General features: G+C 36.4%; 2 protein-coding genes across 4 annotated transcripts; both read right to left on the reverse strand.

Annotated features, from left to right (window-relative positions):
* Positions 1–2,510: 2,510 nt before the first annotated feature.
* LOC103462419 (uncharacterized) lies at positions 2,511–14,464 on the reverse strand. Its single transcript, XM_081612441.1, has 7 exons — positions 12,075–14,464; positions 11,899–11,970; positions 11,204–11,521; positions 10,324–10,497; positions 4,107–4,244; positions 3,831–3,874; positions 2,511–3,735 (listed from the first exon to the last, which is right to left on the reverse strand). Exons 1-7 carry the CDS (start codon positions 12,148–12,150, stop codon positions 3,511–3,513), a joined length of 1,047 nt encoding a protein of 348 aa, XP_081468567.1. The 5' UTR covers positions 12,151–14,464; the 3' UTR covers positions 2,511–3,510.
* A 159-nt stretch (positions 14,465–14,623) lies between these two features.
* Positions 14,624–25,465, reverse strand: LOC103462032 (uncharacterized). 3 transcript variants are annotated; one of them, XM_081605458.1, is made up of 10 exons: positions 25,289–25,431; positions 25,099–25,161; positions 24,838–25,024; positions 23,459–23,500; positions 23,163–23,290; positions 18,855–21,704; positions 16,311–16,616; positions 16,097–16,132; positions 15,903–16,010; positions 14,624–15,046 (listed from the first exon to the last, which is right to left on the reverse strand). In XM_081605458.1, the coding sequence occupies exons 6-10, from the start codon at positions 18,892–18,894 to the stop codon at positions 14,757–14,759; spliced, it is 780 nt and encodes a 259-aa protein (XP_081461584.1). In that variant the 5' UTR covers positions 18,895–21,704; positions 23,163–23,290; positions 23,459–23,500; positions 24,838–25,024; positions 25,099–25,161; positions 25,289–25,431; the 3' UTR covers positions 14,624–14,756. The 3 variants fall into 3 exon arrangements, with proteins under 3 accessions (XP_081461584.1, XP_081461582.1, XP_008402770.1); XM_081605456.1 differs by having other exon boundaries at positions 24,838–25,161; XM_008404548.2 differs by lacking the exons at positions 14,624–15,046; positions 15,903–16,010; positions 16,097–16,132; positions 16,311–16,616 and having other exon boundaries at positions 20,122–21,704; positions 24,838–25,161; positions 25,289–25,465.
* Positions 25,466–26,568: the final 1,103 nt, after the last annotated feature.

Raw genomic sequence — 26,568 nt, forward strand, 5'->3', positions numbered from 1 at the left:
TTAATACTCGCGTGTTTTCTTTTTTTCAAATTATTTTGATATTTGTAACTACTTTGTTATCATTCCATTTATTAATTTGGTCACTTTTTTACCATTTGCACTGATTTATTTATTTTTTAGATTTTTAAAATTATATGAGCTATCTGGAAATGTGTTATATTTTTATATCTGATCTGATTCTTATGACAGAAAGTTGTGGATATCTAAACTAAAATACCTAATAAGAGTAAATAAGAGTTTGTATTAAATATTTATTTTAACAAAGATATAATGACATTCTGAATACCCAAAATGTTTATTTAGACTTGGCAGAATTTTATTATAAGCATCTGCTTTGACGCTTTCTGACTACCCTAGTGGGAAAAAATACTTTAGTATATTTCAAATGTACTTACATTTGTGCAAGTACATTATAAATATACTAAGTATTAAGTGTACTACCTATAAATATATACGAAGTATACTAAAAGTATGCTTGTACCAATTTTGACATATTAACTTTAAACATACTTAAATATAATTGTACCAAAATACACTTTTGAGAAATATATTACATAAAAGTATACTTTAAGTGAACAAAATATGTATTTTCCCAAGTGTAAATATACACTTATCCAAAATTGTATATTTACACTTATCCAAGTGTAAATATGGATAAGTGTAAATATGGATAAGTGTATCCATATTTACACTTGGATAAGTGTAAATATACACTTATCCAAGTGTATATTTAGAAGATATTTTACATTGTGCTTTTAATATATGCATTGAAAGCACAATGTGCTTCAGCAAAATGTCACACTTTAAGTTAACTAATCCTAAGTGAACTTGAAGTATACTCATGATTAGTCTGACTTAAAGTATGTTCAAGTATGTTAAAATTTAACATACTTAGTATATACATTTTTCACCAGGGCAAAAATTCTTTCAATAAAGCATCAGAGCAAAAACTTATGTCGTATCCTCTGTTGAAAGGCAGGGTCAGGATACAATTCAGGTCATCTGGCTGAAACTTCAGTGTTTGCCGAGTCAATTTTCTTGATAAATCCAATCTCGACATTCCTGTTGACTTACCTTGTTCCTTGAATAAAAATCAAACACTGTGGTGCCTCCGCATGCCGGCATGGGTAGCCGCCATGGAGGAGGCACCACCAGTTAAAGGCTAAAACTTTTATTAAGAACCAATAAATAACTAAAACCAGGTACACAAGAATATACAAAACTAAAAGGAGGAGACATTTTCCACTGTTCAGCAATCAATATCTCAACCAGGGACAAAATTTAATGAACCTCTAAATCAGTGGTAACAGCCAAGTCACCGCTGTCACCGCCTAATGGAGGGGACCACTGTCTTAGCCAAAAGGCCGAGAAGCGATTAAAAGTTTCTTACCACATAAAAACTCATTGAAAACCTCATGCGTTTATTTTCAGTATATCAGATTATTTTAACCATGTCTCTACTGGTCTCTATAAAACAAAACTGACTTCTACAATCCACTCTAAATTCAGAAAAGTGGATCACTTCAACTTCCCTCTTTCAGAGTGAGCATTTAGTTTATTTACTCCTTCACTTTGGGAAAGATTAACTGAAAAACCAAATGCTGGCTAACAGGTAAACATTACTGTACATAGCTGCTTTTCTCATCTTTCTAATTTCTAACAGGCTAATTATACATGTCAGGGTAAGACACGTAAGACACATACTTGGTGGCGTTGTTCGTCTATTCTAACAGCGGTAGACTGAACGGACGAAAGTTTGTATACTTAATGAGACAGGAAGTCGTTTACGCCCTGCGACAGACTGGTGACCTGTCCAGGGTGACCCCGCCTCTCGCCCGGAACGTTAGCTGAAGATGGGCACCAGCTCCTCCTGACCCCACTAAGGAACAAGGGTGTACAGAAAATGGATGGATGGATGGATGGATGGATGGATGGATGGATGGATGGATGGATGGATGGATGGATGGATGGATGGATGGATGGATGGATGGATGGATGGATGGATGGATGGATGGATGGATGGATGGATGGCTTTTACATATTCTAAACGTCACATTCATTACGCAATTAAAACGGTACAAAGTGAAACCGGTATTTTTAAACGCTAATTACGTTGTTGTAATTTTTGTAAATTGTATCTGCCAAAGTATTTGTGTGCAATAACAGATGAGGCCAGACTGCATAAGAAGAGATGCGAGCGGAGAGGACGGCAGAGAAAGATCCGTCATTAATAATTCCACAACTATCCACAAGATGGCGCTGTAGAACAACAACACAGAAAAACGGTACAGTACTTATTTGTCATAAAATATTAATGCCTAAAACCTGGAATGCTAGGTAAAAAAAAAATGAAAACGAGTGATTATATCTTCTAATTTATAAAGGGTAAAATATAATATAAAATGCTGAAAATGGCCGGAGAAATTATCCCAAACATTGCAGGAAATCTAAAATAAAATCAATAAAAAAATGTAAACAAAAAATCCAGCTCACAGTGTTACACATTAATATTATGTTGCAAATTCTGTGTAATTTATTATGGAGGGTTGTGATTTCAGTCTTGTTAAGAATATATGTCCTGGGTAATCAAATACATTTTTTTTCTTAAAAATAAGATACTAACATATTCTTTTCCAGTTGTAATTCAGTGTGATTTATGAAACTCAGGTTCAGAGTACAACATGTAAAACAAGGGGAAAATATTTCTGTAGGAACATTTGCTTTTAATTCTGGTACAATATTTGATAAAAGTCAAACAATGTACCTAAAATCAAGTTTAAAAAAGCCAGAAAATAGACATTAATGTATGAAATTAGTCAAATAAAAAGTTAAATAAAATCTCCAAATGCAGTTCCGACTCCAGACCTGCAGAGTTCCACTTATTCACAGGCAAAAAAAGAATCAGCATGTCCATTCCAGTGGCAGCCTACATTTCCCATTGTTCCCTAGCACCTCATGGCTGCAAGTCCACCATCCCATAAAGTCTGCAGACGATACATTCAGCGGCCTCTTGAAGTAGCAGTAACACAATAGGTTTCAAGCTCAGCTGGACACAGTTCTGGATTCACCCTCCTCTAGATTCTCCGCCCCTCACAAGTGGCTGGAGCTGATGCTCCTGGCAGCTTGTAAGGAGTAACAAAAAAAAACAAAACAAAAAGGTTCCCTGATGCAAGACGTTCCTTCTTTAAAATCCTTGCAGCAGTTTGAACCGCCCTTTCTCCATGTCTCATTGGCACCCCTGAAAATTCTCATGGGGTGCCCATTTTAGGGAGTCACAGCTACAGAAAATATAGAATTTCATTTAATTATTTACTATGCCTGTTTACATTTATGTCTTCATTGAAGAAGATAACTCTGTATGCCTTGCAATGACATAAACTACATTTTTCGGCATTTTTCAAGTGGAGGCCATGCCTCCTCCAGGCCACCCCTTGGGGACGCCACTACCCAGAAAAAGATCAAATTCTCTGCAACATGTTTCAGAAAAAACACACAGGAAGTTTGGCTACTCTATTCTCCGAGCTTTGCAACAGTAGAGTAGAGAGTGGTCTGTGCTGGAGGGTGTGCAGAGGCATTTTGATCACTACCAGTGGTGGGCTCTCCGCCCTCGATATTGACGCTGGCGTAGTGCAGCTGGTCTGCAGGTGGGTTCACTGTGGAATAAAGAGTGCAGACTGTGTTTGCTTCTTTGTTCTGCGTCTGTATCTCGTCATATTGGTGATCTCCGTCGTTTTTCTGGAAAACAGAACAACAATTAGGACGAGTTCCAGAGTAGAGACGAGAAAGACTCTCCTGTTGTTATCAAATGTAAATGAGACACAAATACAGACCTCTACGCTTTGTACTGTGTTTATCTCCGGCTCCGATGTTTCCCCTAAAGCACAACATGCAAAAATAGTGAATATTTAAATATAACTTCAGGATATTTATGTTTTGTTTGGTATATTTTACGTCTGTGCAAATAACTTGTCACACAGTCAGTTTTCATGAATTTATAGGGGCAAAATCTGAGTTTTAAGTTGCCAAACTGCTAAATGAAAAACCATGCTTATGATTGCAATTGAATTTGAACAGTGTTTGTATTTTTTTACACAGCCACACCTGACCTCGTCTGTTGCAGAGTTTCCGTCTGCACAGTATTAAGACAACTGCAAGCACCACCACGATCACGACACCGCACACAATGCCAGCAATCATTCCTACAAACAAAACAAACAGCAGGAACACAACATTAATTTGGGTAAATTAACAATTCGTCTTTTCAAGACGTCATGCTACAGTGAAAACTCCTAGGAACTGTTCAGCGTTGAGATTCTGCCTATACAACGATTTTATTCTGCTCCTTTCACGTTCACCATTTTAAAGAGATAACAGACACAGAGTTACAGCGTCAACATACAAGAAATTTCAAAATGTTTTTGTAGAGCAATAGTAAATCCTTCTTTACCTCTGTTTTCTTGTTCACCATGTAAAAGAGATAAGCACAATGAACAGACAGAAAGTTACAGCGTAAACATACACAAACATTTTAAAATCATTTTAAAAATAATTTTAAAATGTTTTTGTAGAGCAATAGTAAATCCTTCTTTACCTTTGTTTTCTTGTTCACCATGTAAAAGAGATAAGCACAATGAACAGACAGAAAGTTACAGCGTAAACATACACAAACATTTTAAAATCATTTTAAAAATGATTTTAAAATGTTTTTGTAGAGCAATAGTAAATCCTTCTTTACCTGGTGGTGGTGCTTGGTTTTCAAGTTCACCATGTAAAAGAGATAAGTACAGTTAGAAGACAATGTTTCAGCGCAAACACACATAAACATTTAAAAATCATTCTAAAAATGATTTTAACATCATTTTAAAAATGATTTTAAAATATTTTTGTAGAGCAGTAACAAATCTTTCTTTACCTGGTGTTTGTGCTTGGTTTTCTTGTTCACCATGTAAAAGAGATAAGTACAATTAACAGACACAGAGTTACAGAGTCAACAAACAAGACATTTTAAAATGTTTTTGTAGAGCAATAGTAAATCTTTCTTTACCTGGTGGTGGTGCTTGGTTTTCAAGTTCACCATGTAAAAGAGATAAGTACAATTAGAAGACAATGTTTCAGCGCAAACACACATAAACATTTAAAAATCATTCTAAAAATGATTTTAACATCATTTTAAAAATGATTTTAAAATATTTTTGTAGAGCAGTAACAAATCTTTCTTTACCTGGTGTTTGTGCTTGGTTTTCTTGTTCACCATGTAAAAGAGATAAGTACAATTAACAGACACAGAGTTACAGAGTCAACAAACAAGACATTTTAAAATGTTTTTGTAGAGCAATAGTAAATCTTTCTTTACCTGGTGTTGGTTCTTGGTTTTCATGTTCACCATGTAAAAGAGATAAGTACAATTAGAAGACAATGTTTAAGCGCAAACACACAAACATTTAAAAATCATTCTAAAAATGATTTTGAAATGTTTTAAAAATCATTTAAAAATGTTTTTAAAATCATTTTAAAATGATAAAAATTAAAATGTTTTTGTAGACCAATAGCAAATCTTTCTTTACCTGGTGTTGTTTCTTGGTTTTCATGTTCACCATCTAAAAGAGATAAGTACAATCAGCAGAAAACACAGAGTTACAGCATCAACAAAAAACAATTTCAAAATGATTTTGTAGAGCCACAGTAAATCCTTCTTTATCTTTGTTTTCTTGTTCACCATGTAAAAGAGATAAGCACAATGAACAGACAGAGAGTTACCGCGTAAACATACACAAACATTTTAAAATCATTTTAAAAATGATTTTAAAATGTTTTTGTAGAGCAATAGCAAATCCTTCTTTACCTGGTGGTGGTGCTTGGTTTTCAAGTTCACCATGTAAAAGAGATACGTACAATTAACAGACAGAGAGTTACAGCGTAAACATACACAAACATTTTAAAATCATTTTAAAAATTATTTTAAAATGTTTTTGTAGAGCAATAGCAAATCCTTCTTTACCTGGTGGTGGTGCTTGGTTTTCAAGTTCACCATGTAAAAGAGATACGTACAATTAACAGACAGAGAGTTACAGCGTAAACATACACAAACATTTTAAAATCATTTTAAAAATTATTTTAAAATGTTTTTGTAGAGCAATAGCAAATCCTTCTTTACCTGGTGGTGGTGCTTGGTTTTCAAGTTCACCATGTAAAAGAGATACGTACAATTAACAGACAGAGAGTTACAGCGTAAACATACACAAACATTTTAAAATCATTTTAAAAATTATTTTAAAATGTTTTTGTAGAGCAATAGTAAATCCTTCTTTACCTGGTGGTGGTGCTTGGTTTTCAAGTTCACCATGCAAAAGAGATACGTACAATTAACAGACACAGAGTTACAGCGCTAACAAACAATTTCAAAATGTTTTTGTAGTGCAGTAGTAAATCCTTCTCTACTTGATGTCAGTTCTTTGTTTTCTCGTTCACCATTTAAAAGAGACAAATACAATTAGCAGACAGCGTTACAGTGCAAGCACACATTTTTGTAGAGCAATAACAAATCTTTCTTCACCTATCACTTTACTATTACAATTAATCTCTCCAGGAGCTTTTGGAGCTCCATGCTCCTCTTAAGTGGAGACTGGTGTCTTTCTCCCGTTCAGCCCTTTGGTATACTAATGAGCTGCGGAATATGAAAACCGCTGGTCGTGCCATCGAGAGACGTGCAAAAAAATCGGGTCTCTCTGTTCATAAACAGGCATACAGGGAACATCAGAAAGCGTATGCTTTTTCCCTCAGGAAAGCGCGATATCAGTACTATTCCAACCTTATCAATAGCTGTCCAGGAAACTCTAAGCAACTTTTTTCTACAATACATCACCTCCTTAATCCCCACAAATAAATCTATGCTGAAGATATGACTCAACAATGCAATCTGTTTCTGTCATTTTTCAAAAACAAAGTAAACTCGATCAGATCTCAGTTTCCTGGTGTCTCCGATTCCCGACTGGCCCCTGCTTCTGTGCCTTTTGGGTTGAACTGCTTTGATGACGTTGCTCTAAGCGAGGTAGAGACCTTCCTTAAGGGAATGAAACCCTCTTTCTGTGCACTTGATCCTTTTCCCTCCTCACTTAAAAAATAAAATCGTAATTAATAAGCCCATTAATTACTGAAATTCTAAATAAATCCCTGAAATCCGGCCATGTCCCTCTGTCTCTTAAAACTGCCATCATCAAACCCCTTCTAAAAAAAACCCCACTGTGGATCCTGATTCCTTTTCCAATTATCATCCTATTTCTCATCTTCCTTTTCTTTCTAAAGTGCTGGAAAAGGCAGTTGCTGCCCAACTCCAGCGCCACCTTCAAAGAAATTCTCTGTTTTCAATCTGGGTTCCGTCCTGTTCATAGTACTGAGACTGCCCTGCTAACAGTTACAAATGATGTTCTCATGGCTGCTGATACTGGCTGCACTTCCATTCTTGTCCTCCTTGATCTCACTGCTGCATTTGACACTGTGAACCATAACATTCTCCTACATCGTCTGCATGTGGAAGTCGGTCTCGGTGAATCTGTCCTGGATTGGTTTCAATCTTTTCTTTCTAATAGGCTGGATTGTGTCTGCCCTGGCAACTCCAAGTCCCAGGCCGTTAGTGTGTCCTGTGGTGTCCCGCAGGGGTCAGTTCTAGGGCCTATGCTTTTCTCTCTTTACTTGCTGCCTTAGGTAAAATCATTAATCGGCATAACATTTCATTTCACTGTTATGCGGACGATTTGCAACTTTACATTAGAACGGGATCATCTTCTACTTCACCTACACTTACTGCACTAATGTCCTGCCTGGAGGAGATTAAGACTTGGATGAACCATAACTTTCTTCAGTTGAACTGTTCCAAAACCGAGACCATACTGATCGGAACGCCTCACCAGGTTCAATCCTCGACTCTGACGAGTATTTCATTCTCTGGACAAGACATTCCCATTTCCTCCGTTGTTACAAACCTTGGAGTTCGAATGGACTCCCATCTCACATTTGAAAATCACATTAAGCACCTGTTTAAAACCTGTTTTTTTCATCTTCGCAATATTTCCAAAATTCGTTCATCTCTCTCCTATTCTGATGCTGAGACCCTCATCTACGCCTTTGTCTCCTCCAGGCTCGACTACTGTAACTCGCTGTTTATTGGAGTCCACAGAAAACACCTTCAGAGGCTTCAGTACATTAAAAACAGTGCTGCCAGGATCCCAGTGAGAGCTCGTAAATTTGATCACATCACACCTACTCTTTACGAGCTTCACTGGGTTCCTGTAACTTATAGGATTCAGTATAAAATTGCACTTATCACCCATCACTGTCTATATGGAACCTCACCAGATTACCTGAAGGACCTCCTTACTTCACATTCAACTTCTAGACCCTTACGATCCCAAGCCTGTAATCTTCTCCACCTTCCTCGATCAAGACTAAGGACTATGGGTGATGGAGCATTTGCTGTGGCTGCTCCTCGTCTATGGAACTCTCTCCCGGACTATTTGAGAGCCCCGCAATTATTGTCCGATTTTAAAACTGGCTTGAAAACTTTTCTTTGTAGACAAGCCTTATTCACTTTTAAATGACTGTCTTTTTTTAAATTGTTTTTGATTGTTGATTTTATCTGTTTTTAGCTGCACCATGTAGCACTTCGAGATTTTTATTAATGAAAAGTGCGCTATAAATTAAATTGATTATTATTATTATTTATTATTACCTGGTTGTGGTGGTTGTTTTTTTTGTCCATCACCTAAATGAGCTAATCACAAATAACAGACATAGAGTTACAATGCAAATAAACAGAAACAAAGACGATCTTTAGTCATCTTTTTCTAGTCAATTCAGATTTTGCTAAAACGTTTTCATTTTGTTGGCTTGCTCATATGTTTGCCACTCATATTTACCTTATCCTACTTGTATGCCCTCAATTGGTTACAAAACATGCAAGTACAGTGGCAGTTTTGGATTACCTTGCAAAAATATATTATAAAGACTGGACAAAATCACTAAGCTTATTCACCACCTTTATGCAGACAGGTGGGATTTTTCTCTGTGTTTTGCCTCTTTGACATTTCATACCTTTGCAGTGGTGGTAGTTCCATGAAATTGTATGAAATTGGGCCAGAGGAGTTTTTTTTTTTCTTTTTTTTTTTTATCAACCATTTGGTGATTTATACACGTTTTTAAAACCAACAATTGAAAGATAGATTGACAATATTCTATTCTTATTTTATATTTCTAACAGATTTAAGCAAAGCCGTGACAGTATTTGATCAATTCCACCAGCTGGCTCACGATAAGGTGATGCTAAATTTGCACTTCACAGCATTCTTGTTGTGCCCTACAGAAACGGGGAACATTGGGACGAACTGGTAAGGAGAGGCTCACTAGATCCGTCTTGGCGTTATTCTGGGCAGTCGTGACAGGGCAACGTATCAGAATGACTGGTCCCTCCAGAATAAATCACTAGCTCTTAAGAAAAAACATCCCAATTATGTTCTTTCTAGGATTTTGCTTAAAGTGATGATAGCTGTGTATCTTTACTGATACATTATGACCGTGTAAGTCCATATTAATTTCAATCAAGCAGAGAGACTGACCTAGGCATGTTGCATATCTGATAGGGAATTAGGTATGTAGGTAGAGTGACTGTAATTTACTGAAAAATAAAGTTTTATCCGTTCAATTTAATTCAACACTTCTTTATTTTATTATGATGAAATAAACAGAATCCTTACTGTCTTGACAGCAGTAAAACATTTCCCGTAGTTGCTGATCAGGTTTTTATAAGTTTCTGTTGTGAAGAATTTAACTTTGGTGATAAACTTCAAGTCTTTGACATCTGATCTTTCTAATCTTTAGTTCTCTTCACAGTGTCAGTACTCAAAATGTTAATATTGCTTTCTGTCAGAAGAAAGATGTTGGTAAATGTTGGTAAATTCAAAATTACTTTATCTGCAAGAGGCATTAATGATCCTTACAACATTAACTTAGAAGTCATCATTTGAATCTACTAATTGTGAGCTTTTGATTTGAGCCAAGGATGAAAGTAATGGGTTCAAAACACAGAGAGCAGCAAACAACATCGGAAAGTTTTCCTCCATTTTATAGTTTCATTCTATATAGTAATGAAAACACATATTCATGCTGCAGTATTGTTAAAAATATACAAAAATATAATTAATAGAATCAAGTTTATACTTTTGTTAATTGTTTTGTAATATTATAAACTTATTACCACTTAAAGTACTGTCTTAAATATCCAAGTTTTCCAGTTTATAAAATGTATGCAAAAATGATAAAGGAGGCACTTACATGTAAGGGTGGAAACAAATAGCTGTTGTTTCTTCCCAGAACCAGAATCAGAACCACAATCGGAGCCACAATCAGAATTTCTGTCAATCCTCACTCGTGTTTGTGGTGGTATAATCTGCTCAGGTTGAGGTGGTGACTCTCCCTTTCTGGCGTAGGTTGGGACTGTAACCGGGTCTGAACAGCAACAAAGTATAAGTTACAAAAAGCATAAGAAGCATTACTTGATGTAAAAATGTAAAATAGCCCATGTTAAAAAAAAAAACTTAACTCATAGAAGTAAATATGTGAAGAAACATATAACGGCTCCAAAACAAACAGCTCTGGTTTCAAGGGGTCTTAAGTATTTTTTCCACCCTTTACAACATTAACAGTGAAAAGGAGGCTGTGGTTGCAACAACCTATCTGTGTTACGTGACTTGTACCAAATTTATAAAGTGGATTTTTTTTTTGTTAGTTTTATCTATGCATAATTCAGCTGGACCCTGATAGAAATTATGTTGCCAGCCAAACTATCAACAAGCCCTATCAAAACCCAGGGAGAATGTATCAATATTAAGCTAGCATGGCAGCAAGCTTCACTGCGCAAAAATGTCTGCAAAAAGCCAGATTTCAGATGGATGCTTAAAAACAAACACTGTTTGAGCATTTTAGATGGCCTATTTGACACGTTTTATAGCTTTCTCAACCACATTAAGTCAAGTGTTGGAGGATGAACTGCTGAGCACCATTTTAACCTGATACATTATTATTAGTCTAATGTTATTTGTAGATTTTTCAGATCTCATAACTTCAGAGTAACCCTATGTACTCTGTTTTTATAAGGCCGCATCATATTGATAATTTCTTAAACAGCGATCCACTAATTTAGATCAGTACTCACTCAGAACACGGAGGAAGACTTCCTGTAAACAAGTGATTATACCGTTTTCTTCCAAGCCACACCGGTATTTGCCCAAATCCTCCTGAGTCACCGTGAAGATGTTCACCTCGAACAATCCTCGCTGTTTATCAACGCTGAGGGAAATCTTTTCCCGTTTTGTGTAGTTTGAATGCTGCGCTGAAATCATCATTGTGCAGCTGAAGTTTCCGTCGACTCTGCAGAAGTGTTTGATGCCGTTTTTAGTGGCTTGTGAATATTTGCAGGTGATGGAAACAGACTCTCCAGTGTGTGCTGTTTGCTCCACTGTTGCACTGTTGCCTTTGGGAGAATTAAAGAGTACAGTTATGATCGCTTATGTTTATTAAAGGCACGTTTTGGTTTGTTTTAAGCTGACTGATAACATTTAGCCATTTATGATTCAAAATAAGGCATTACCGTGACAGCTAAATATTATTCTTGGCGTGTCTGAGTAAAATACATTACTGCGCTTAAATCTGTCTATGTTTTGTTGTTTTCAGTAACTGTAAGCGCTGACGCACCATTTTTCTACTGTTGCTGAAATACAAAGCAGTGAAAAGACAATAAATGTAACACAATTGTATTCTTAAGCACATTGTTTCTTCTTAATTTCTGTTTTGCTCCTGATACCATTTTTAAAGACATTTCAAAGCATGTTTTATGACCAATGTACTTACAGTGTGACCAATAAACAGCAGTGTTGAGAGAAGCTTCATCATTTTCCTTCTCTACAGGTAAATCTCCACTGACTGTCATAAAAAATTCACCAAAAGTAATTTAATTTTCACACACTTTACACGTCTAAGTCCCAAATCACTTTATAATGTAAAAAAAAATAAATAAATGCTCTTACCTGTCAGCAACCAGACAATAGTTGTAAAATATATCCTCATTGTGGAGTTCAAAACTGCTTGAACTGAAACTAACATTGGCCTAAAACTTCTCCTCAGGAAGTCAGATCTGTGACCGTTTCTGATCTTTTGGGGTTTTTTTAAATTATCGTTTCAACTTCTCCTTTCTTCTACAGGACTCAATCCATTTGCATGTTATCTGTCATCAGAGCATCTGCCTCCGACGTGAGAAGGAGAGGAAATGCAGAAGAGAAAGCTGGGAACTGACTCATATGCAGAGTGAACCGCCACCTGCTTCATGGGACTAAAACACGGCTCCGCTTCGCTGAACAATGTCTGCAGTGTACGACTTATCTTTGGATCGAAAATCATTATGAAAATAAATACGAGCTATTTAGTTTCGTGTTGCACATGATCTCAACATATTACACCCAGAGGTAAAAGTGGAATATTCAAAGCTCAGGATAAGAAACATGTTTGAATTTTGACTGAGTTGATTTTCTCTGGTATGTGTGAATGTAGCCTGGCACTTCGCTGAAGAAGATCTCCCATATTACTGAAGTTTGAGGTGAAGCATATTATTTTTCCATGGATGAACTAATCCAGTTTTATTACCAGATGAGTCCAGATAAAGGCATTTTTTCAGATGAGCCGTGTCAGAGTCCCTGATACACATTTTGTTGGGATTTATGTGACAAAGACGAAACAGATTGTGAAGTAGAATAAACATTTTCCAACAAATGGAGATCTGAATAGTGATGTCTAGATTTGTAATCCAGCCTTTCTATCAGTTACAGCTGCAAGTGTTTTGGTTTATGTCTCTAAACTTCTTTGTGAAATTTCTCAAACTCAGTCGAATTTCACTAAGAACATATACAAACATCAATTTTCAAGTCATGGTATTCATTCTCGGTTACCTTTGCTCTGGCCTTTGACAATAAATTAAAATGCTATTGAAAAGGCTATTTATTTTAGGAACTTTACCACTAAGTGAATCTTAGCTCCTCATTCAGCATGTTGACAGAGTCTACAACATGACTTGGGGCTAGCTGCAAACAGGACTTGCCACTCTAACATAAAGTTATGATTTATGGAGTGCATTACTAATAGTTTTCCTATCAACAGTTTCTTCCACCTGAGCACATGGCTCTCTACAGCGGCCCCAGAGTTACCACAGATTATCTGTCTCATTATACTGTCATAGTGACATTTTTTTAAAATATCTAAAAAAAAAAAAAAAGTATAAAAGTTACATACTGCATCTTTAAATGTTGGTACAGCAGTAATCTTGTGGGGACAGAATGATTCAGAAGTCATAAATGTGGGTTTAAATTTCTTGGTGGTTTAATCAAAGAACAACTTAATGCTGTTCATTTGATGAAAGGATGAATTCATCTCTTATTTTCTCAGAGAATGGAAATTCATAACTCTTTCAGAATGTGAAGCTGCACCAAACTAGGTCAACTTGAGGACACAAATAGCAACAGATATGTAAATTCCTAGAACGTTGCAGTAATTTACATAGGTTATGTACTTGACAGCATTGAGTGAGAATAATTTCTGTTCGATCTGAACCTCTGTCAGAGAAGCATAGCATTAAATTATTTTATTTTATTTTTTAAATGGGCACTTCAGCAATGTTGAACTTTTGCCCTGAGTTTGGAAGGACAGAAGATTTTAGTTTGATAAGAATCTAACAAAATCCTAAATGTTACTCAGGCCGATTGAAAGTAAATTACTCCACGTCTTTTTCCACCGTTAATGTGACATTTTACAAACTAACAACCTGTTTGATATGAAAAAAGAAAGCTGTTTGCATTTGTAACCAAATTCTTCCACAAAATTTTAAAGCATTTGAATGTTGTTTCCATAACAGGAAGTGGAGACAAACAGAGTCAGAAATGCGTAACATTAGTTTTTCAGCTCCGTGTTCAAATTATCTCACCAACATGCTGCATGTTATTTCTTATGGTCAGCAACAATTTAAGTTATTTAAATTTATACTCACATGTTCTTTATAACTAACTATTTATGAAGAGTTTTTTGTGTTTTTGTTTTTGGATTTCTTGTATTCATGCTAAACATTTGATTATAGCCAAGTTATAGAGATTGATTACTAGATAACAACAAACATAATGTAAAAAAAAAAAAAAACTATTAGTGGAGCCATGTTAGTCTGGAAGGTTTTTTGGAATATATTTTTGACAGTAGAAACTGTCCACTAGATGGCAGTATTCTTATGAGTTTACATGAACAGAGGGCTTTGGCTTAAATATGTATTCATATTTTTGTTGGATTATTTCTGTGTTCCTTTTGAGTTTGCATGTATGAAACTATTTAGCCTAAATTGTAATTTTTTGTAAAATTAATGTGTTGCTTTAAGAGAAAGATGAAAAAAAACCCTCTAAAGTATTCAAAGGTAACAAGAATGAAAAAAGATGAGTATGAAACTAAATAATTAAATAAAAATATTATATATTTTTTTTAATCTTTTTGTGCTGGGCATTTGAAATAATTAATTATAATAAAAAAAAACAGTTGACAACTGAGCCTCAGTAAAATATGTGTTCTGATTTATAGGACACTAAATTAAAAAACACAAGAATAAACTTAAAAACATCTGCTGTAATCACTAGATATAATTTTCTCAGTTAAAGATGTAAAAACTTGAACATTAAAGGTGTTCAGCCGGCGAAGCCTGCAGGTTTGGATTTAACAAATGAGTATGTGGCTAGTTCGGTTTGAGGAGAGGCGGCGCTGCAGGCTGGCTGTTCGCTGAAGCTGACGGTGGAATAGCAGAGGTCGTCTAACTGGACCTCAGGCCCTGAACGGATGTTGGAGTACAGAATCTCCGGCTGATCCACGTTCATCCTGAAATCTGCTGCTTGCTCCTCACTGACTGACGAAGCGGCGTTGGTATGTTGGGATTTCTTCTGGATTGAGGGCTTTGAATATGTAACGTCGTCATTTTTTCCTGAACAGATTCAGGAAACACAGAGAAGTTCTGAATCCCTCCACAGACCAAACAACATTCAGAGATTAGATAAACATGAAGCAAGAATAGGTTACAAAAGCAACAAACTGCTACACATCATTTGCTCTCACATTTTTTCTCTGTGATCAAATAAGTGTGTTCACTGCTTCTTTCTGTTACAAATATGTTTTTATTTAGACATTTGAATACGATGGAGTATAAGGGCCATGCTAAGACAATTTAAAAAAAAAAAATACAGTTACAAGAATTAAGTCATGATACTCTAACTTTATAAAATTCTTTATAAAGTAAAATTCTTGACTTAATTCTAATTTATTTCTTAGTTTTTTTGTAGCGTGGCCCTAATACTCCGTTGTATTTGTTCATCCTGTATATGCAACAACAACAACAAAAAATGTTAGTAGATACTAAAATGGTAATAGATGATTGCTTTTAAAGTCGTGAATGTTTTTAATCACTTATTCCATCACTTCATATCACATCCAAAGTGATGTGAGCCGGAGAAACTCTGCCTGAAACCAACTTACAGATCATGATCGATCTTTGGGTCCACAAGTTGTAGAAAAGAGTTTGGAAAAATCTCAAGAGAACTGATGTAGGTAGAACCTTAAAAGATGGCACCAGATAATGAGGGAAGAATAAAACTTCTTGTCTTTTTTTTTATATCCATAGAAAATGTTGAAAAGTTAAAATTTCAATGAAAACCAGTTAAATGTTGTCAGCTTTACTTGTGATCATCACATGTTTAAATGTACTAGTAGGTTTGCTATGGGCAAGTTTCTCTTTGTCCTGTGTGTTTAATGCAACCTAAAAAGTGTGTTTCAGTGTTTTGCACCTGGAGACGTGCTGACGTCTCTTTTTCTGAGTCTGAAGAACAACAGCAGGACGGTCGCCAGAGCCAGCACCGCCACACCAAGACCAGTTCCAAGATACACCATTTTCTCTGGAACAAACATAACTAATGAAGAACAAGCTCAGCAATAAGAACAAATTTTCTTCTCAATAAGGCACTGAAACAGAAATGCTTACTAGAATCCGGCATCTTCAGGCTGCTTCCTGGATTCTCTGTTACAAATGGCAAAAAGAAAACTTTGACATGTTTTCATGATTTCGTCACATGCTTTTGAGACGAAACAAACCCGTTCAGAGAAGCTTCCTCATCAGTGAAAGGGAACAGAGCTGATATTTTTATCTTGACAAGAAGTGATAATTACGGCATCGATGTCACAACAACTTTACTCGCCTTCTGCTACAGTGAGGGTCACTTTGTCGTACGTGTCCACTCCAACTCTCTCAACGCCACACCAGTAAACTCCTTCGTCGCTCTTTTCCAGTTTTGATATTGTTACATAGAATGTGTTCCCTTTATCTTCTATAGAGTACTTCCCCTCTTGCTGCAGGGGCCCGCTTTTTATCAGGACGTCTGCTTCACCGCACGCTCCTTTGCAGAAATATTTGACATTGGTGGTGGCATAAGAATGAGAGCATGTTATTTTGACTGATCCCCCCTCAGTTCCTCTTACTGACGTGGCTTCAGTCTGAAAAATCACTAGACAAAAAAAAAACAGAAACAGAAACGCATAAAGCCAATTTCTGAACAGACTTTTGACAAAAAAAATAAAAAATCCTCCAAGTGTGATGTTTCTGAATTTCACAGATTAGTACCATAAACACGTAGCGGTGCCCATAGCAAAGATCAAAGCCTTAAATAAGTTTGTCTTTTGTAGCAGCAGCAAAATTCAATCTTATATTCAAAACAATTATTCAGTGGAGTAAAAAAACTTTTGAGATAACGTTAGCTTTGGGGATTTGGGGGCTGTTGTTTGTTTTTCTCTGGTAAGACCATCACTGGCACCCCTAACAAATCGTAAATAAGCGTAAGTGAAGAATTTAAAGGAATTGTTAGCATTTTATGTATAAATTTGCAGTTGTAAAGAGTGTCAGACATGTTGACCACAGTGCTAACCTCGCTAACAGACATGTTGCATTTGCCATGACAAAACTGTGAAATCACTTTGACCAAACTGATCTTAGTTGGTTAAAAACAGACTTGGCCTCATTTCCAAATTCTTCTGAAAAAAAACCCCCAAACAAACAACAACAAAAAAACAACAGGTTTGGCAGTCCATGCTGAAGTGTTACATCATTGCATCATTTTATTGGTTCATTTTTTTCTTATTTTTACAGTTTTACCTTTTAGTAACTCATTATTTTCATAATTCTTTCATTTTTCACTCAGTAGTTTAGTTGAGTGTTACTGGCTTTTGATCCAGAAGACAACTCACAGTAAATTTAAGCTTCGTTTTTAAACACCTTGTCTGCTGGTGTGAGTGAATGGGTGAGAGACTGTTTGTGAATCGCTTTGGGGTTACTTGACAAAGAACTACACATGTACGGACCATTTACCACATATCCTAAAAGCAATATTTCAAAATGATGCAAAACAAAACTTGACTAGGTCGTAAGTTCATTTTGCCAACAAACACACGATAAAGATGGTAATTGAGGTAATCGAAGTCCCTAATGATCGCTGTCTGGGAGCAGCAGCGTTTCTCGCTGTGACGTTGCGGTACTGCAGTCAAAGGTTTATTTATCTGTTGGGGTTTTTACGCATCTTTGCAAATACTGCCAACAGATAAGGGTGCCGTGCATCACAGCAGCAGATAAGCAAAAAAAAAAACTGAAATGAAGTAAGAAAAAAAGTTTCAGTGATAAAAAATAAAGTGCAAGATGTTGGGTTTTTAACTTTTATGTCATGTTTATCTTTTCACTGCTGCAAACTGTGACATTAAAGAGATACCAAAGAGATACTTGAAAATGAAAGCTCACCCGCTGCCTTGAAAAAGCAATTCAAATCAGCAAGAAAATTTTATTGGTTTTAACTCAGAAGCTAAAGTTCGTGAAGTTGATTTAACAAGAGACAAGTTGTCTAAACATTGATTTTTTAAAAGTTCATTAATCTTGACTGGTGAGTTTTAACTTAATGCTGCAATTTAAGACAAATAATTAGTTCACAATATGCGAGACAAAAACTTAAAAAAAAAAGACTACTTGCAATATCAAGTTAAAATAACTACTTATTTTACTTTAGAATCATTTAAATCCTTGTTTCAAATTGCATGAACAAAATTTCTGACCTGATAATGAAATTTGATAAACATTATAATGAAAACATTTAGTGTGAACAGGACATTATTCTCAAGCTTTGCAAACTGTCAGTTGCATTAAAATAAACATGTGCCTTAATAAAACACAAGAGTCAGATCAATGTAACGCACTTCCATCTCAGAATAAAAAAAACATGCCGCTAAGCACTCTGGGAAATAATTCTCACTCCTCTCTTCTTCTACTTTCAGTTTTTTCTTTAACCAAAAAACTCTAGTTTATTTAACTCTTGGAGACTTGACAAAATTAATAAAAATGTTAACACAACTTACTACTGTAAGTTTATCTTCCACAAACTCACACATTTAGGTTTGAAATCTAAAACTCACTAAATTTATTTAACTTAAAGAGTAGAAGATATCAGACACAACTAAAAGCAGCACAAATGTTTTACAGTGTTCACAGGGCGATAAACTTTACACAAGAAAAAATGGATAATACATCTGTAGACATTTATTTATATTTTTTATTGAAGTCCTAAATGTTGTTTTCCACCCCCAGAAGAACTAAGTGAAGTGAAGGTGGAGTTTCTAAATCACTGTTGAGAAATGTTCAACCACAAAAGATGAAAAGAGACAAGGACACTCAAAAGGGATGAATTAATAAATCTTGGTGAATTTACCTTCCAGAGCGAGGACAACAGCAAGAACCAAACTCTTCATGATTTTCAGATGGTTTGTACGTCTGTCGGTTTTCTTAATCCAGACATCAAGATTGAGGAAATCTGTCTGCGCAGCTGCTTTTATTTTTACACAAGTTCCTTGCTGTTGTTGCACTTCCCCACTTCTGACCAATCTTCTATTTAAAAATAAAGGACATCTTTTGTTTCACATATTTTCTTTCTTTAGCTCTTTTACGTGATAGAAGGAACTACTTATGGTACACTAACCAACGTGTTTGTTAAACTTAGATACAATTTATAAAACCAGAAGAAACTCTTCATCGTCAGAAAGAGCTAAAATACCAAATGCTAAGTTGTAGATTTGCATTATGCTGAGGTGCACACAGGAGGAAACGATATGTCCTGTTTTGATAGCAGAACCTGGCTGCAGTGAACTGCTGACTGGTTCACAACACAATCAGCTTTTGCCAATCTAGTTGAGCGTAGATTATACCTTTAACCTCAGCTTCCTTCCCTGCTACAGTTTCCTCTCTGCTTTTCAAGAGATGGCCTTCTAACTTGTAGTTGTGCTCCCTATACCTGATCATTGTATTTCAAAAAAAGTGCGTTTTTACATTTATTCATTTTGATATTTCATTGCCAAAACCAAAACTAAAAAGAGAGGGTTTTTTTCCTAATAATATTTCTTTTTAGAGCCCCTTTAAGTGCTTAAAATGTTTTTTGTTTTTTACATATTTGTTACAACTATCACTATGTATTGCTGGCACAATCTGAGAGAGATAACCAATCAGAGCAAGGAGGAAGGTCTTAACACTGCCAATCATCCTTGTGTACATACAAATGACAACAAACCAAACACTGAACCAAATACAGAGGAAAAGGAGATACCAATGTGATCTTAATAGTGACTTTAACGTCCCTGCTCGCTTCATTGTTTTGGCTATAAATTACAAGCCTTGATATTTCTGACCCATATTCAGAACCAAAGAAGCCATTTGAATGTGGGGTGAAACATCTTCAAGAAACAAGAGAAAAAGTCCAGGTACCTTCTATTTGACCACATCAGAGTGTCCTGGATGACTGCCCTACTCCATGGTAATGAGAACAATATGTAAAATAAACCAATCAGGTCTTAGAAGGTAATACATGCAAAGTGTTCAGGCTCAGTCACTAATCATTTATTTATGTTATTGAGGCACTGGCATGGTACATTTTGTCTAAAAATGTCACTTTTTTAGTGACACTTGGAGAAGAACTTAAAATAGTCTAGCATGATCTGATTGCTTTTATTTAAAACAAAAAAGTAACAAGTAACAATTATAAACTTATATTGATAATTGCAGCTATTTTATTTCTTACAGATCTTACCAAAGCAAAAATCTAAAGTAAACACACATTAAAGTTAATATTGGATTTCAAGTGTTTACTGTTTTGAATGATAAACCTCTATACAGTTCTGGCCTTCAACAAACACAAGAATCAAGGCCATGCACTGCAAAAACACAAAATGTAGTTCCCAGTGCATAAAATCCTATCACACTTGAAATAAGACCAAACCAGTTTAACCAAACAATTTGACCATATCAGTGAAATAATCTGCCAGTGGAAAAAGCACTTTTTCATAAATGCCATGGAGTTGTTGACTGAAAAAAATTGTTTATAAATCTTATCCTGTATTAAAAATGGAATTTGTGAGTTAGTTTTGTTTTATTTTAAGCCTGCTAAGATATTTGCATTAGAAACGAGTCCAAAAATACTTGGATTTTTTTGCAGTGTATTAATTTGCTTCTAACATGTGATCTTTTAAAAACACCAGGATGGATGATCCTCCAGTTTCAGACCATGACTTTCCATTCTGGAAATATTTCCAAACAGACTTTCTTTGTGGCAGTTTATCAGATTGGCAGTGGGCAGCAACAAGTGGGAGAGGGGCAGCTCACATTATGCTTAACATCAGAGAGAACACGTCTGTAAATTTTTAAATCTCATTAAAGCCACTTTCAACTGCAAACAGCTTTAGTAAGATGCAATAATTCTGATCATTTACCTTCTTCGTTTATCCCAAACAGCCGACAGAAATCTGTAACATTTCACTGAACGTGACATGAGAAATCTGTGTGCCTTTCCAATAGTACTGAAAGAAAATAAAAGAAAATGCCCGTTTTAGATTAAATTCCTCCACAATAGCTGAATGACATTGTTTTCCTGACCCTTGTCAGGAAATGATTTTCATCATCTGAATGATGAAAATCATTTTAAAACTTTTTTCAGTTTTCTTACATTTTTTTGAAAGAAAAAACGGCTTAACTTGTCCATACTGTCAGATAAGTTGATTATCTTAATACAACAGTAATTTTGTACATTTTCACAATAAAATGATGGCCTTTTTTCAGCAGGTAGGACGGCAGCGGGCAGGTAGAAGGAGCAGAGAAAAGTCTGGCCCTTCCTCCTTCATGTCATAAGTCTGTCACTTTTTACAGATTGGTATAACAATACCAATAACCAACCCACACACTGTTCCAAGTATAAGCTGCGTCAGTGACCAATCTGCTCTTTTGGAGCTCGTTGTTTGGAGCTGCAGCTCCCGTGAAGACTGTGGTAAACATGGTTTTCCAGTCGGCTCTGGTCCAGAATCTGATACTGGCAGATATGTCCCGGTACGTCTACATCCACGTATTCGCCGAGGCTGCAGGAGATGGTGGACTCCCGATTATCCTCTGTGAAGCATGAGTAGAGGTCAGAAGGTGGCCGAGGTAAAGCGGAGAGGTCAATGCAGTCCGGATGCGAACACCCGCAGGGCTCTGGTGCCGCTCCCGCCGGGGGCGTCATCGTCTCATAGTCAGACGACGTCTAGAGGGAGGACAAATCAGTGGCGTCAATGAACAAGTCATGGACTTAGATCAGGTTTTTACATTATTACATCAATGAAATGTTTGTACAAGGTGGAAGATAATGTGATTCTTTACTTTTATCTGAATATATGACACCCAACTACAAGGAGATAAGAATGGCAAGCACTCGGCTACCTCGGTGTAGGTAGCCGAGTGTATTTAAAACGTCTAAAAGCATCAGCTGTGCTGACCTGAAAGAGCACGATGTCACATGTGGTTGTAGAAGTTCAGAGTGATTAAATAAGCAATCAAGAGACTTACAAATAACAATTTTTAATGAACAGGAAACAGAACTCTCCAGCATTGAAGATAAATAATATTGGTGAAATGTGCTGTCGTTTAGTTGTATCATTTGAAAATCGTTTCAGCGACTCTTGTGTCAGCTTGACTGCGCCTAATATGGAGAACAGGATGTCAGCTGTCCAGACAAAACATGTGACAAAAACAGGACTTTGACCGCTGAGTTTCAGCTGAGGGAAGTAGGGATTTGAGGATGCTGCAGTGCCCCCTTGTGGACTATAGATGACAGATATGTTCAAACAATGTAAACAAAAGCCAATGAAAAAAACTCCCATAACTTGATCCCCAAATATCTGACTCTTCCTTGCACTCTGAGAAATGTATATGATTTTTTTTTTGTTCTCATATATTTTACACTAAATATTAGAAATAAGTGCCATATTTTTTCCTAATCCTCCTTCACCTCTTGGTTCTAACTCACTTCATGCACAGTCTTATTTGGAAATAAAAGTTTTTTCATCTCCTCATAAATCAGACAAGTTTGAAAGGCAGAAGGTGTTACGGTAATATGTCATTGTCAGCATATTGCTACTTCAGACAGCAAAAATATGGATTAAAATGTCAAAGTTCAAAGGTTGTAATAGTTCAAAGGAGCAAACTGGAAAGAAGGATGCTTAATGAGCTGATATTAGGGATTCACATTCAACATGTCTGCACACATCAAATAGATTTTGATTCCATTGACTGTCCGAGGTTTTCTTCATGAAGTGGGACTGGATAGCTTAATTTTTCTTCCTTTCAAAAATCAGCGCCACGCCGCAGCAGGAACAATGAAAACGATAAGGACCAGTTTTAAAAGCTAACCTCTTTAAATTGTGGCCACACAAATAAAATTTTGATCAACCCAGATAAGTATAAATTAAAAAAAAGTAATTTTTTAAAAATTTCCCTTATTTAACCAGGTAAACCCCGTTGAGATCTAGATCTCATTTTAAAGAGGGACCTGGGCAGAAGTCTGGCCTTTCTTATATTGTAAATCTATAAAAGAAAGGGCAGTAGGACAACTTAAGGCTTTAAGAGAAACTAAACCATTGTTAATTTTAAAGAGAAGTTACTCCAGATATTTAACTTGAGGCCTCAATGGGTGTTATTTTATTTCATTATTTTGTAAACCAACCTCTCTTTTCTGGCGTGGGGTGGACCTCCTGTGCTTCGCAGCCAGAAGAAGACATATTGTGAACAGACACACAAAGATCATCGCTCCAACGCACAACATAATGGTCAGGAACAGGTGCATGGTGAGCTCTGTATGTTACCAAATAAATAATTATTATTCAGTGCAACTTCAAAAAAGCAAAACACCGACAGAAGTATATAGGAATGTACAAAAGTAATGTATTAAACAGAGAAGAATATAAAAGCACATCAAAAGTATTACCAAACAATATTGTGAGGTCAAAAACCAATACTCACTGTGAACCGGTGCAGGTATGGTGGAGGCTGGGATTTTATACACTGGAAAATGCAACAATGCATTGGAAACAGAAGTATGTAACTTTTAAATATATATATATACATATTTGTTGAAACTATCACTGTCGTGGCAGTATAATATGAGAAGGATAATCTGTTAAAAAAAATTAGCTCCTCTGCCTTGTCCCAGTGCTAACTAGAAACAACCAATCAGAGCCAGGAGGCAGGTCTGAGCTCTGCCAATCACAATCTCCGGTGCAGTGACTCATCCTCTCCTATTTTCCCACCATTTGTCTCTGCTACGTTGCCGCTAACGTGTCCTGTTTTGAATGCTAAAGCTAGTTAGCATGTACGCAGATGACTTTTCCTGTAACTGTAAGTTGTTTCTTCACCATTAGCACATTTAGCAGCATTGTTTTACAGTACTAGGACCCCCCTCCTGGTTCTGAATGGTTAAGTGTTCCAGTATCAAATCTGGAGGTGTTAAAATGACATCAACAACTCTCGACTTCTTAACTCTGAACTCTTAACAGTGGCTATAACACTGAAGGAGTTAATTCACGACTCCGTCCCCAGAATCACAAGTTCCCACCGAAGCGAAGCCAGAGGTGTTCAACACGCTTGAACACAATTTCAATGAATTGCTAATATTTTTTTAAATATCAAATGTGCCCATGTTCTTTTCATGCAGAAACTGTAATAACAGCAGCATGAGATTGCTTTTGGCTTATTTAAGCCAACAACAATTCATCTAGCTTGACCTCCTTTGTATTTTGTCACCTCCCAACCTCAAACCTCCATGTGCGTCAGTGGGATTTTACGAATCACACCAACACAGGCGTCAAAGTTATATCTGCCAACTTTTATGCATATTGAAAGCCAAAAATCCCATTATTTTGAAACTATGTCCCTTGTTCTTTATGACCTAAGCATGAGAGGTGCTGAGTGAAAAACATCAAAAACATACAGAGCTAATTTAGCAACAGAAATGCAGCATTTCTTTTGCCACTTTTTTTTTTTACAAAGTAAAATCTAATTATTCTCATTTCCATGTTGACGTGGTCTTTCCGGCCTTTTGCTACAGAAATCGAAACTTCTGAAAAGGAGAAGATAACATGGAAAACTAATTATACCCTGTTCTCATTTATGGCTTGTGCTACCTGTCATTTCTAAACCGCAGCAGGTCAACAGCAAATGTTTCTCACGTTAGCTGGTGAAATGTAACTGAACATGTTACAAGCAGAATTTGCATGTGGTGTGTTGCATGGCAATAATTTCTGACAAAAAAAAACAAAACACATTTAATGTTGAGTTATAACCTGAAATCTGCACAATATAAGGTTCAATATTCTGCTGTGATTCGATGCTTTGAACTTTACCTTCGGAGACATGCAGATGTATCTTCATGATGCGATCACTGCTCCCAAAATCACCACAATGGTACTTCCCGCTGTCGTTTAAATACAGTTTATCCAACCTAACGATAAAGTAGCCCGCTGTAGTGTTGTCGTAAAGAGAGACACGTCCTTCTCTTGTCCACTCGTTGTGTTTGGAAGTTCGTACGACCTGACCGAAGGACTCATCAATGTCTAAACAGCAGAAGTGTTTCGTATTGTTTTTGCTGTCGCTTGGATACTCACATATGAAGTCAAACATTTGACCCTCAGTGCCAGAAACAACTGTGAGTTTGTCACACATCAGAGCTGGAAAAAAAAAAGTTTTAATGAGTATCTGATATAAATTAAGTCAAGTGAGCAAAGCTTTCAGCAAGATGTTAATCAGTGTCGGAAATTCTGACTAAAAAGTCTAAGTAGAGAGCAAAACGCTTACCTCGGATTTGTAGAAAAGTAATGAAGATGACTAGAACTAGAGATGTTCTCCCTGAGATCCCCATTTCTCCTAGCATTTCCAGTTTGGCATCAATTCACACCGTCACTGTGACACGTCCACACCAACCTGGAGGCAAAGTCTTCTGCTTGAGTCAGGTGCTTTTCTGGTCCTGTTCAAAACCACCTTCCTCTTTCACATAAAGCTAAATCAAAGTGAAACCTTTGTGGCTTTTGGGATGCTAAAACTGATGTTGTGTTAAAATAACAGTTTATTCTTCGCCAACAGAGGCAGATGCTTTGTTAGGTGCATTTGATCTAAGCACATCCTTAAGTTAAAATACAGTCTTGGTATCTGTTATTTCTTTCGGGTATTGTTATGTCTGAAGAATTGTAAACCTAATATAGAAGCATACCTGCTGAGGACACTGTGTTCACCACGCTTTCCTTCAGCAGCATTCATAATTTTTCTCTGCCAAATTTCTCTTTTTGATTTCCTCTGATAGGGATGCCTTTGTTTTCTGGTATTGTTGAAGCAGGACGTGTACATGCTGTTGGAGGTCGATAACATTTTCTTGGGTTTGCTTGTTGGTGACGTCAGGTAAATTCTTAACCTGGATGTTGGCTTGTTCGGGAAAAGTAAGACATTGTTTTGTTTTCTCCTTGTCTTAGGTGTTTCGAGGACTGACTCTTCTTCAGTGACCAGTTGTGGTAAAAACGTCACTGAGCCGTCACCGAGTTTTCTTGACTCTCCTTTTCTAAGGGAGCGACCTTATCTCCTTCTTTTGCCTTTATTAAAACATCTTCCATTTCAACATCTTCAACAAAATAATTTGGCTCTAATCGAGGTTCTGACTCAGGACACATTTCCCAAAATGTCTTCTTTGCGCTGCCTGATCACTTAGTTTTTCTGGCAGAGAACTTCCATCGCTTTCCAAATTGTCCGTAAAAAATGTTAGGTCCACCAAAGTGTCTGGCTCAGGGAAGGTTTACCATAAGATTGGTGACTTCTTAATCTTAAGTGCTCATTTCTTCCCTGGCTCCTGTGTTTTGAAGACGGATTCTGTCTGAGTGACCAGATGTGGAGCAGAGATCTCACTTTCCATGGGACAAGACCCCTTTTCTAAGAAAGCTACCTCATCGTCTTGTTTTCTCGATACAGAACTATCACGCTTCTCAATTATTTCAGTGGACGATTCTGCAGTCATCCAAATAGATGTTGCTTGGAAATGCTTGGGTTCTTCTGGGGTCATATTGACGTCCTTACATCCTTATATCTTTCTT

Source organism: Poecilia reticulata, chromosome 1 (genome assembly GCF_904066995.2).
Source record: "Poecilia reticulata chromosome 1, P_reticulata-male-v2, whole genome shotgun sequence".
Classification (NCBI taxonomy): Eukaryota; Metazoa; Chordata; class Actinopteri; order Cyprinodontiformes; family Poeciliidae; genus Poecilia; species Poecilia reticulata.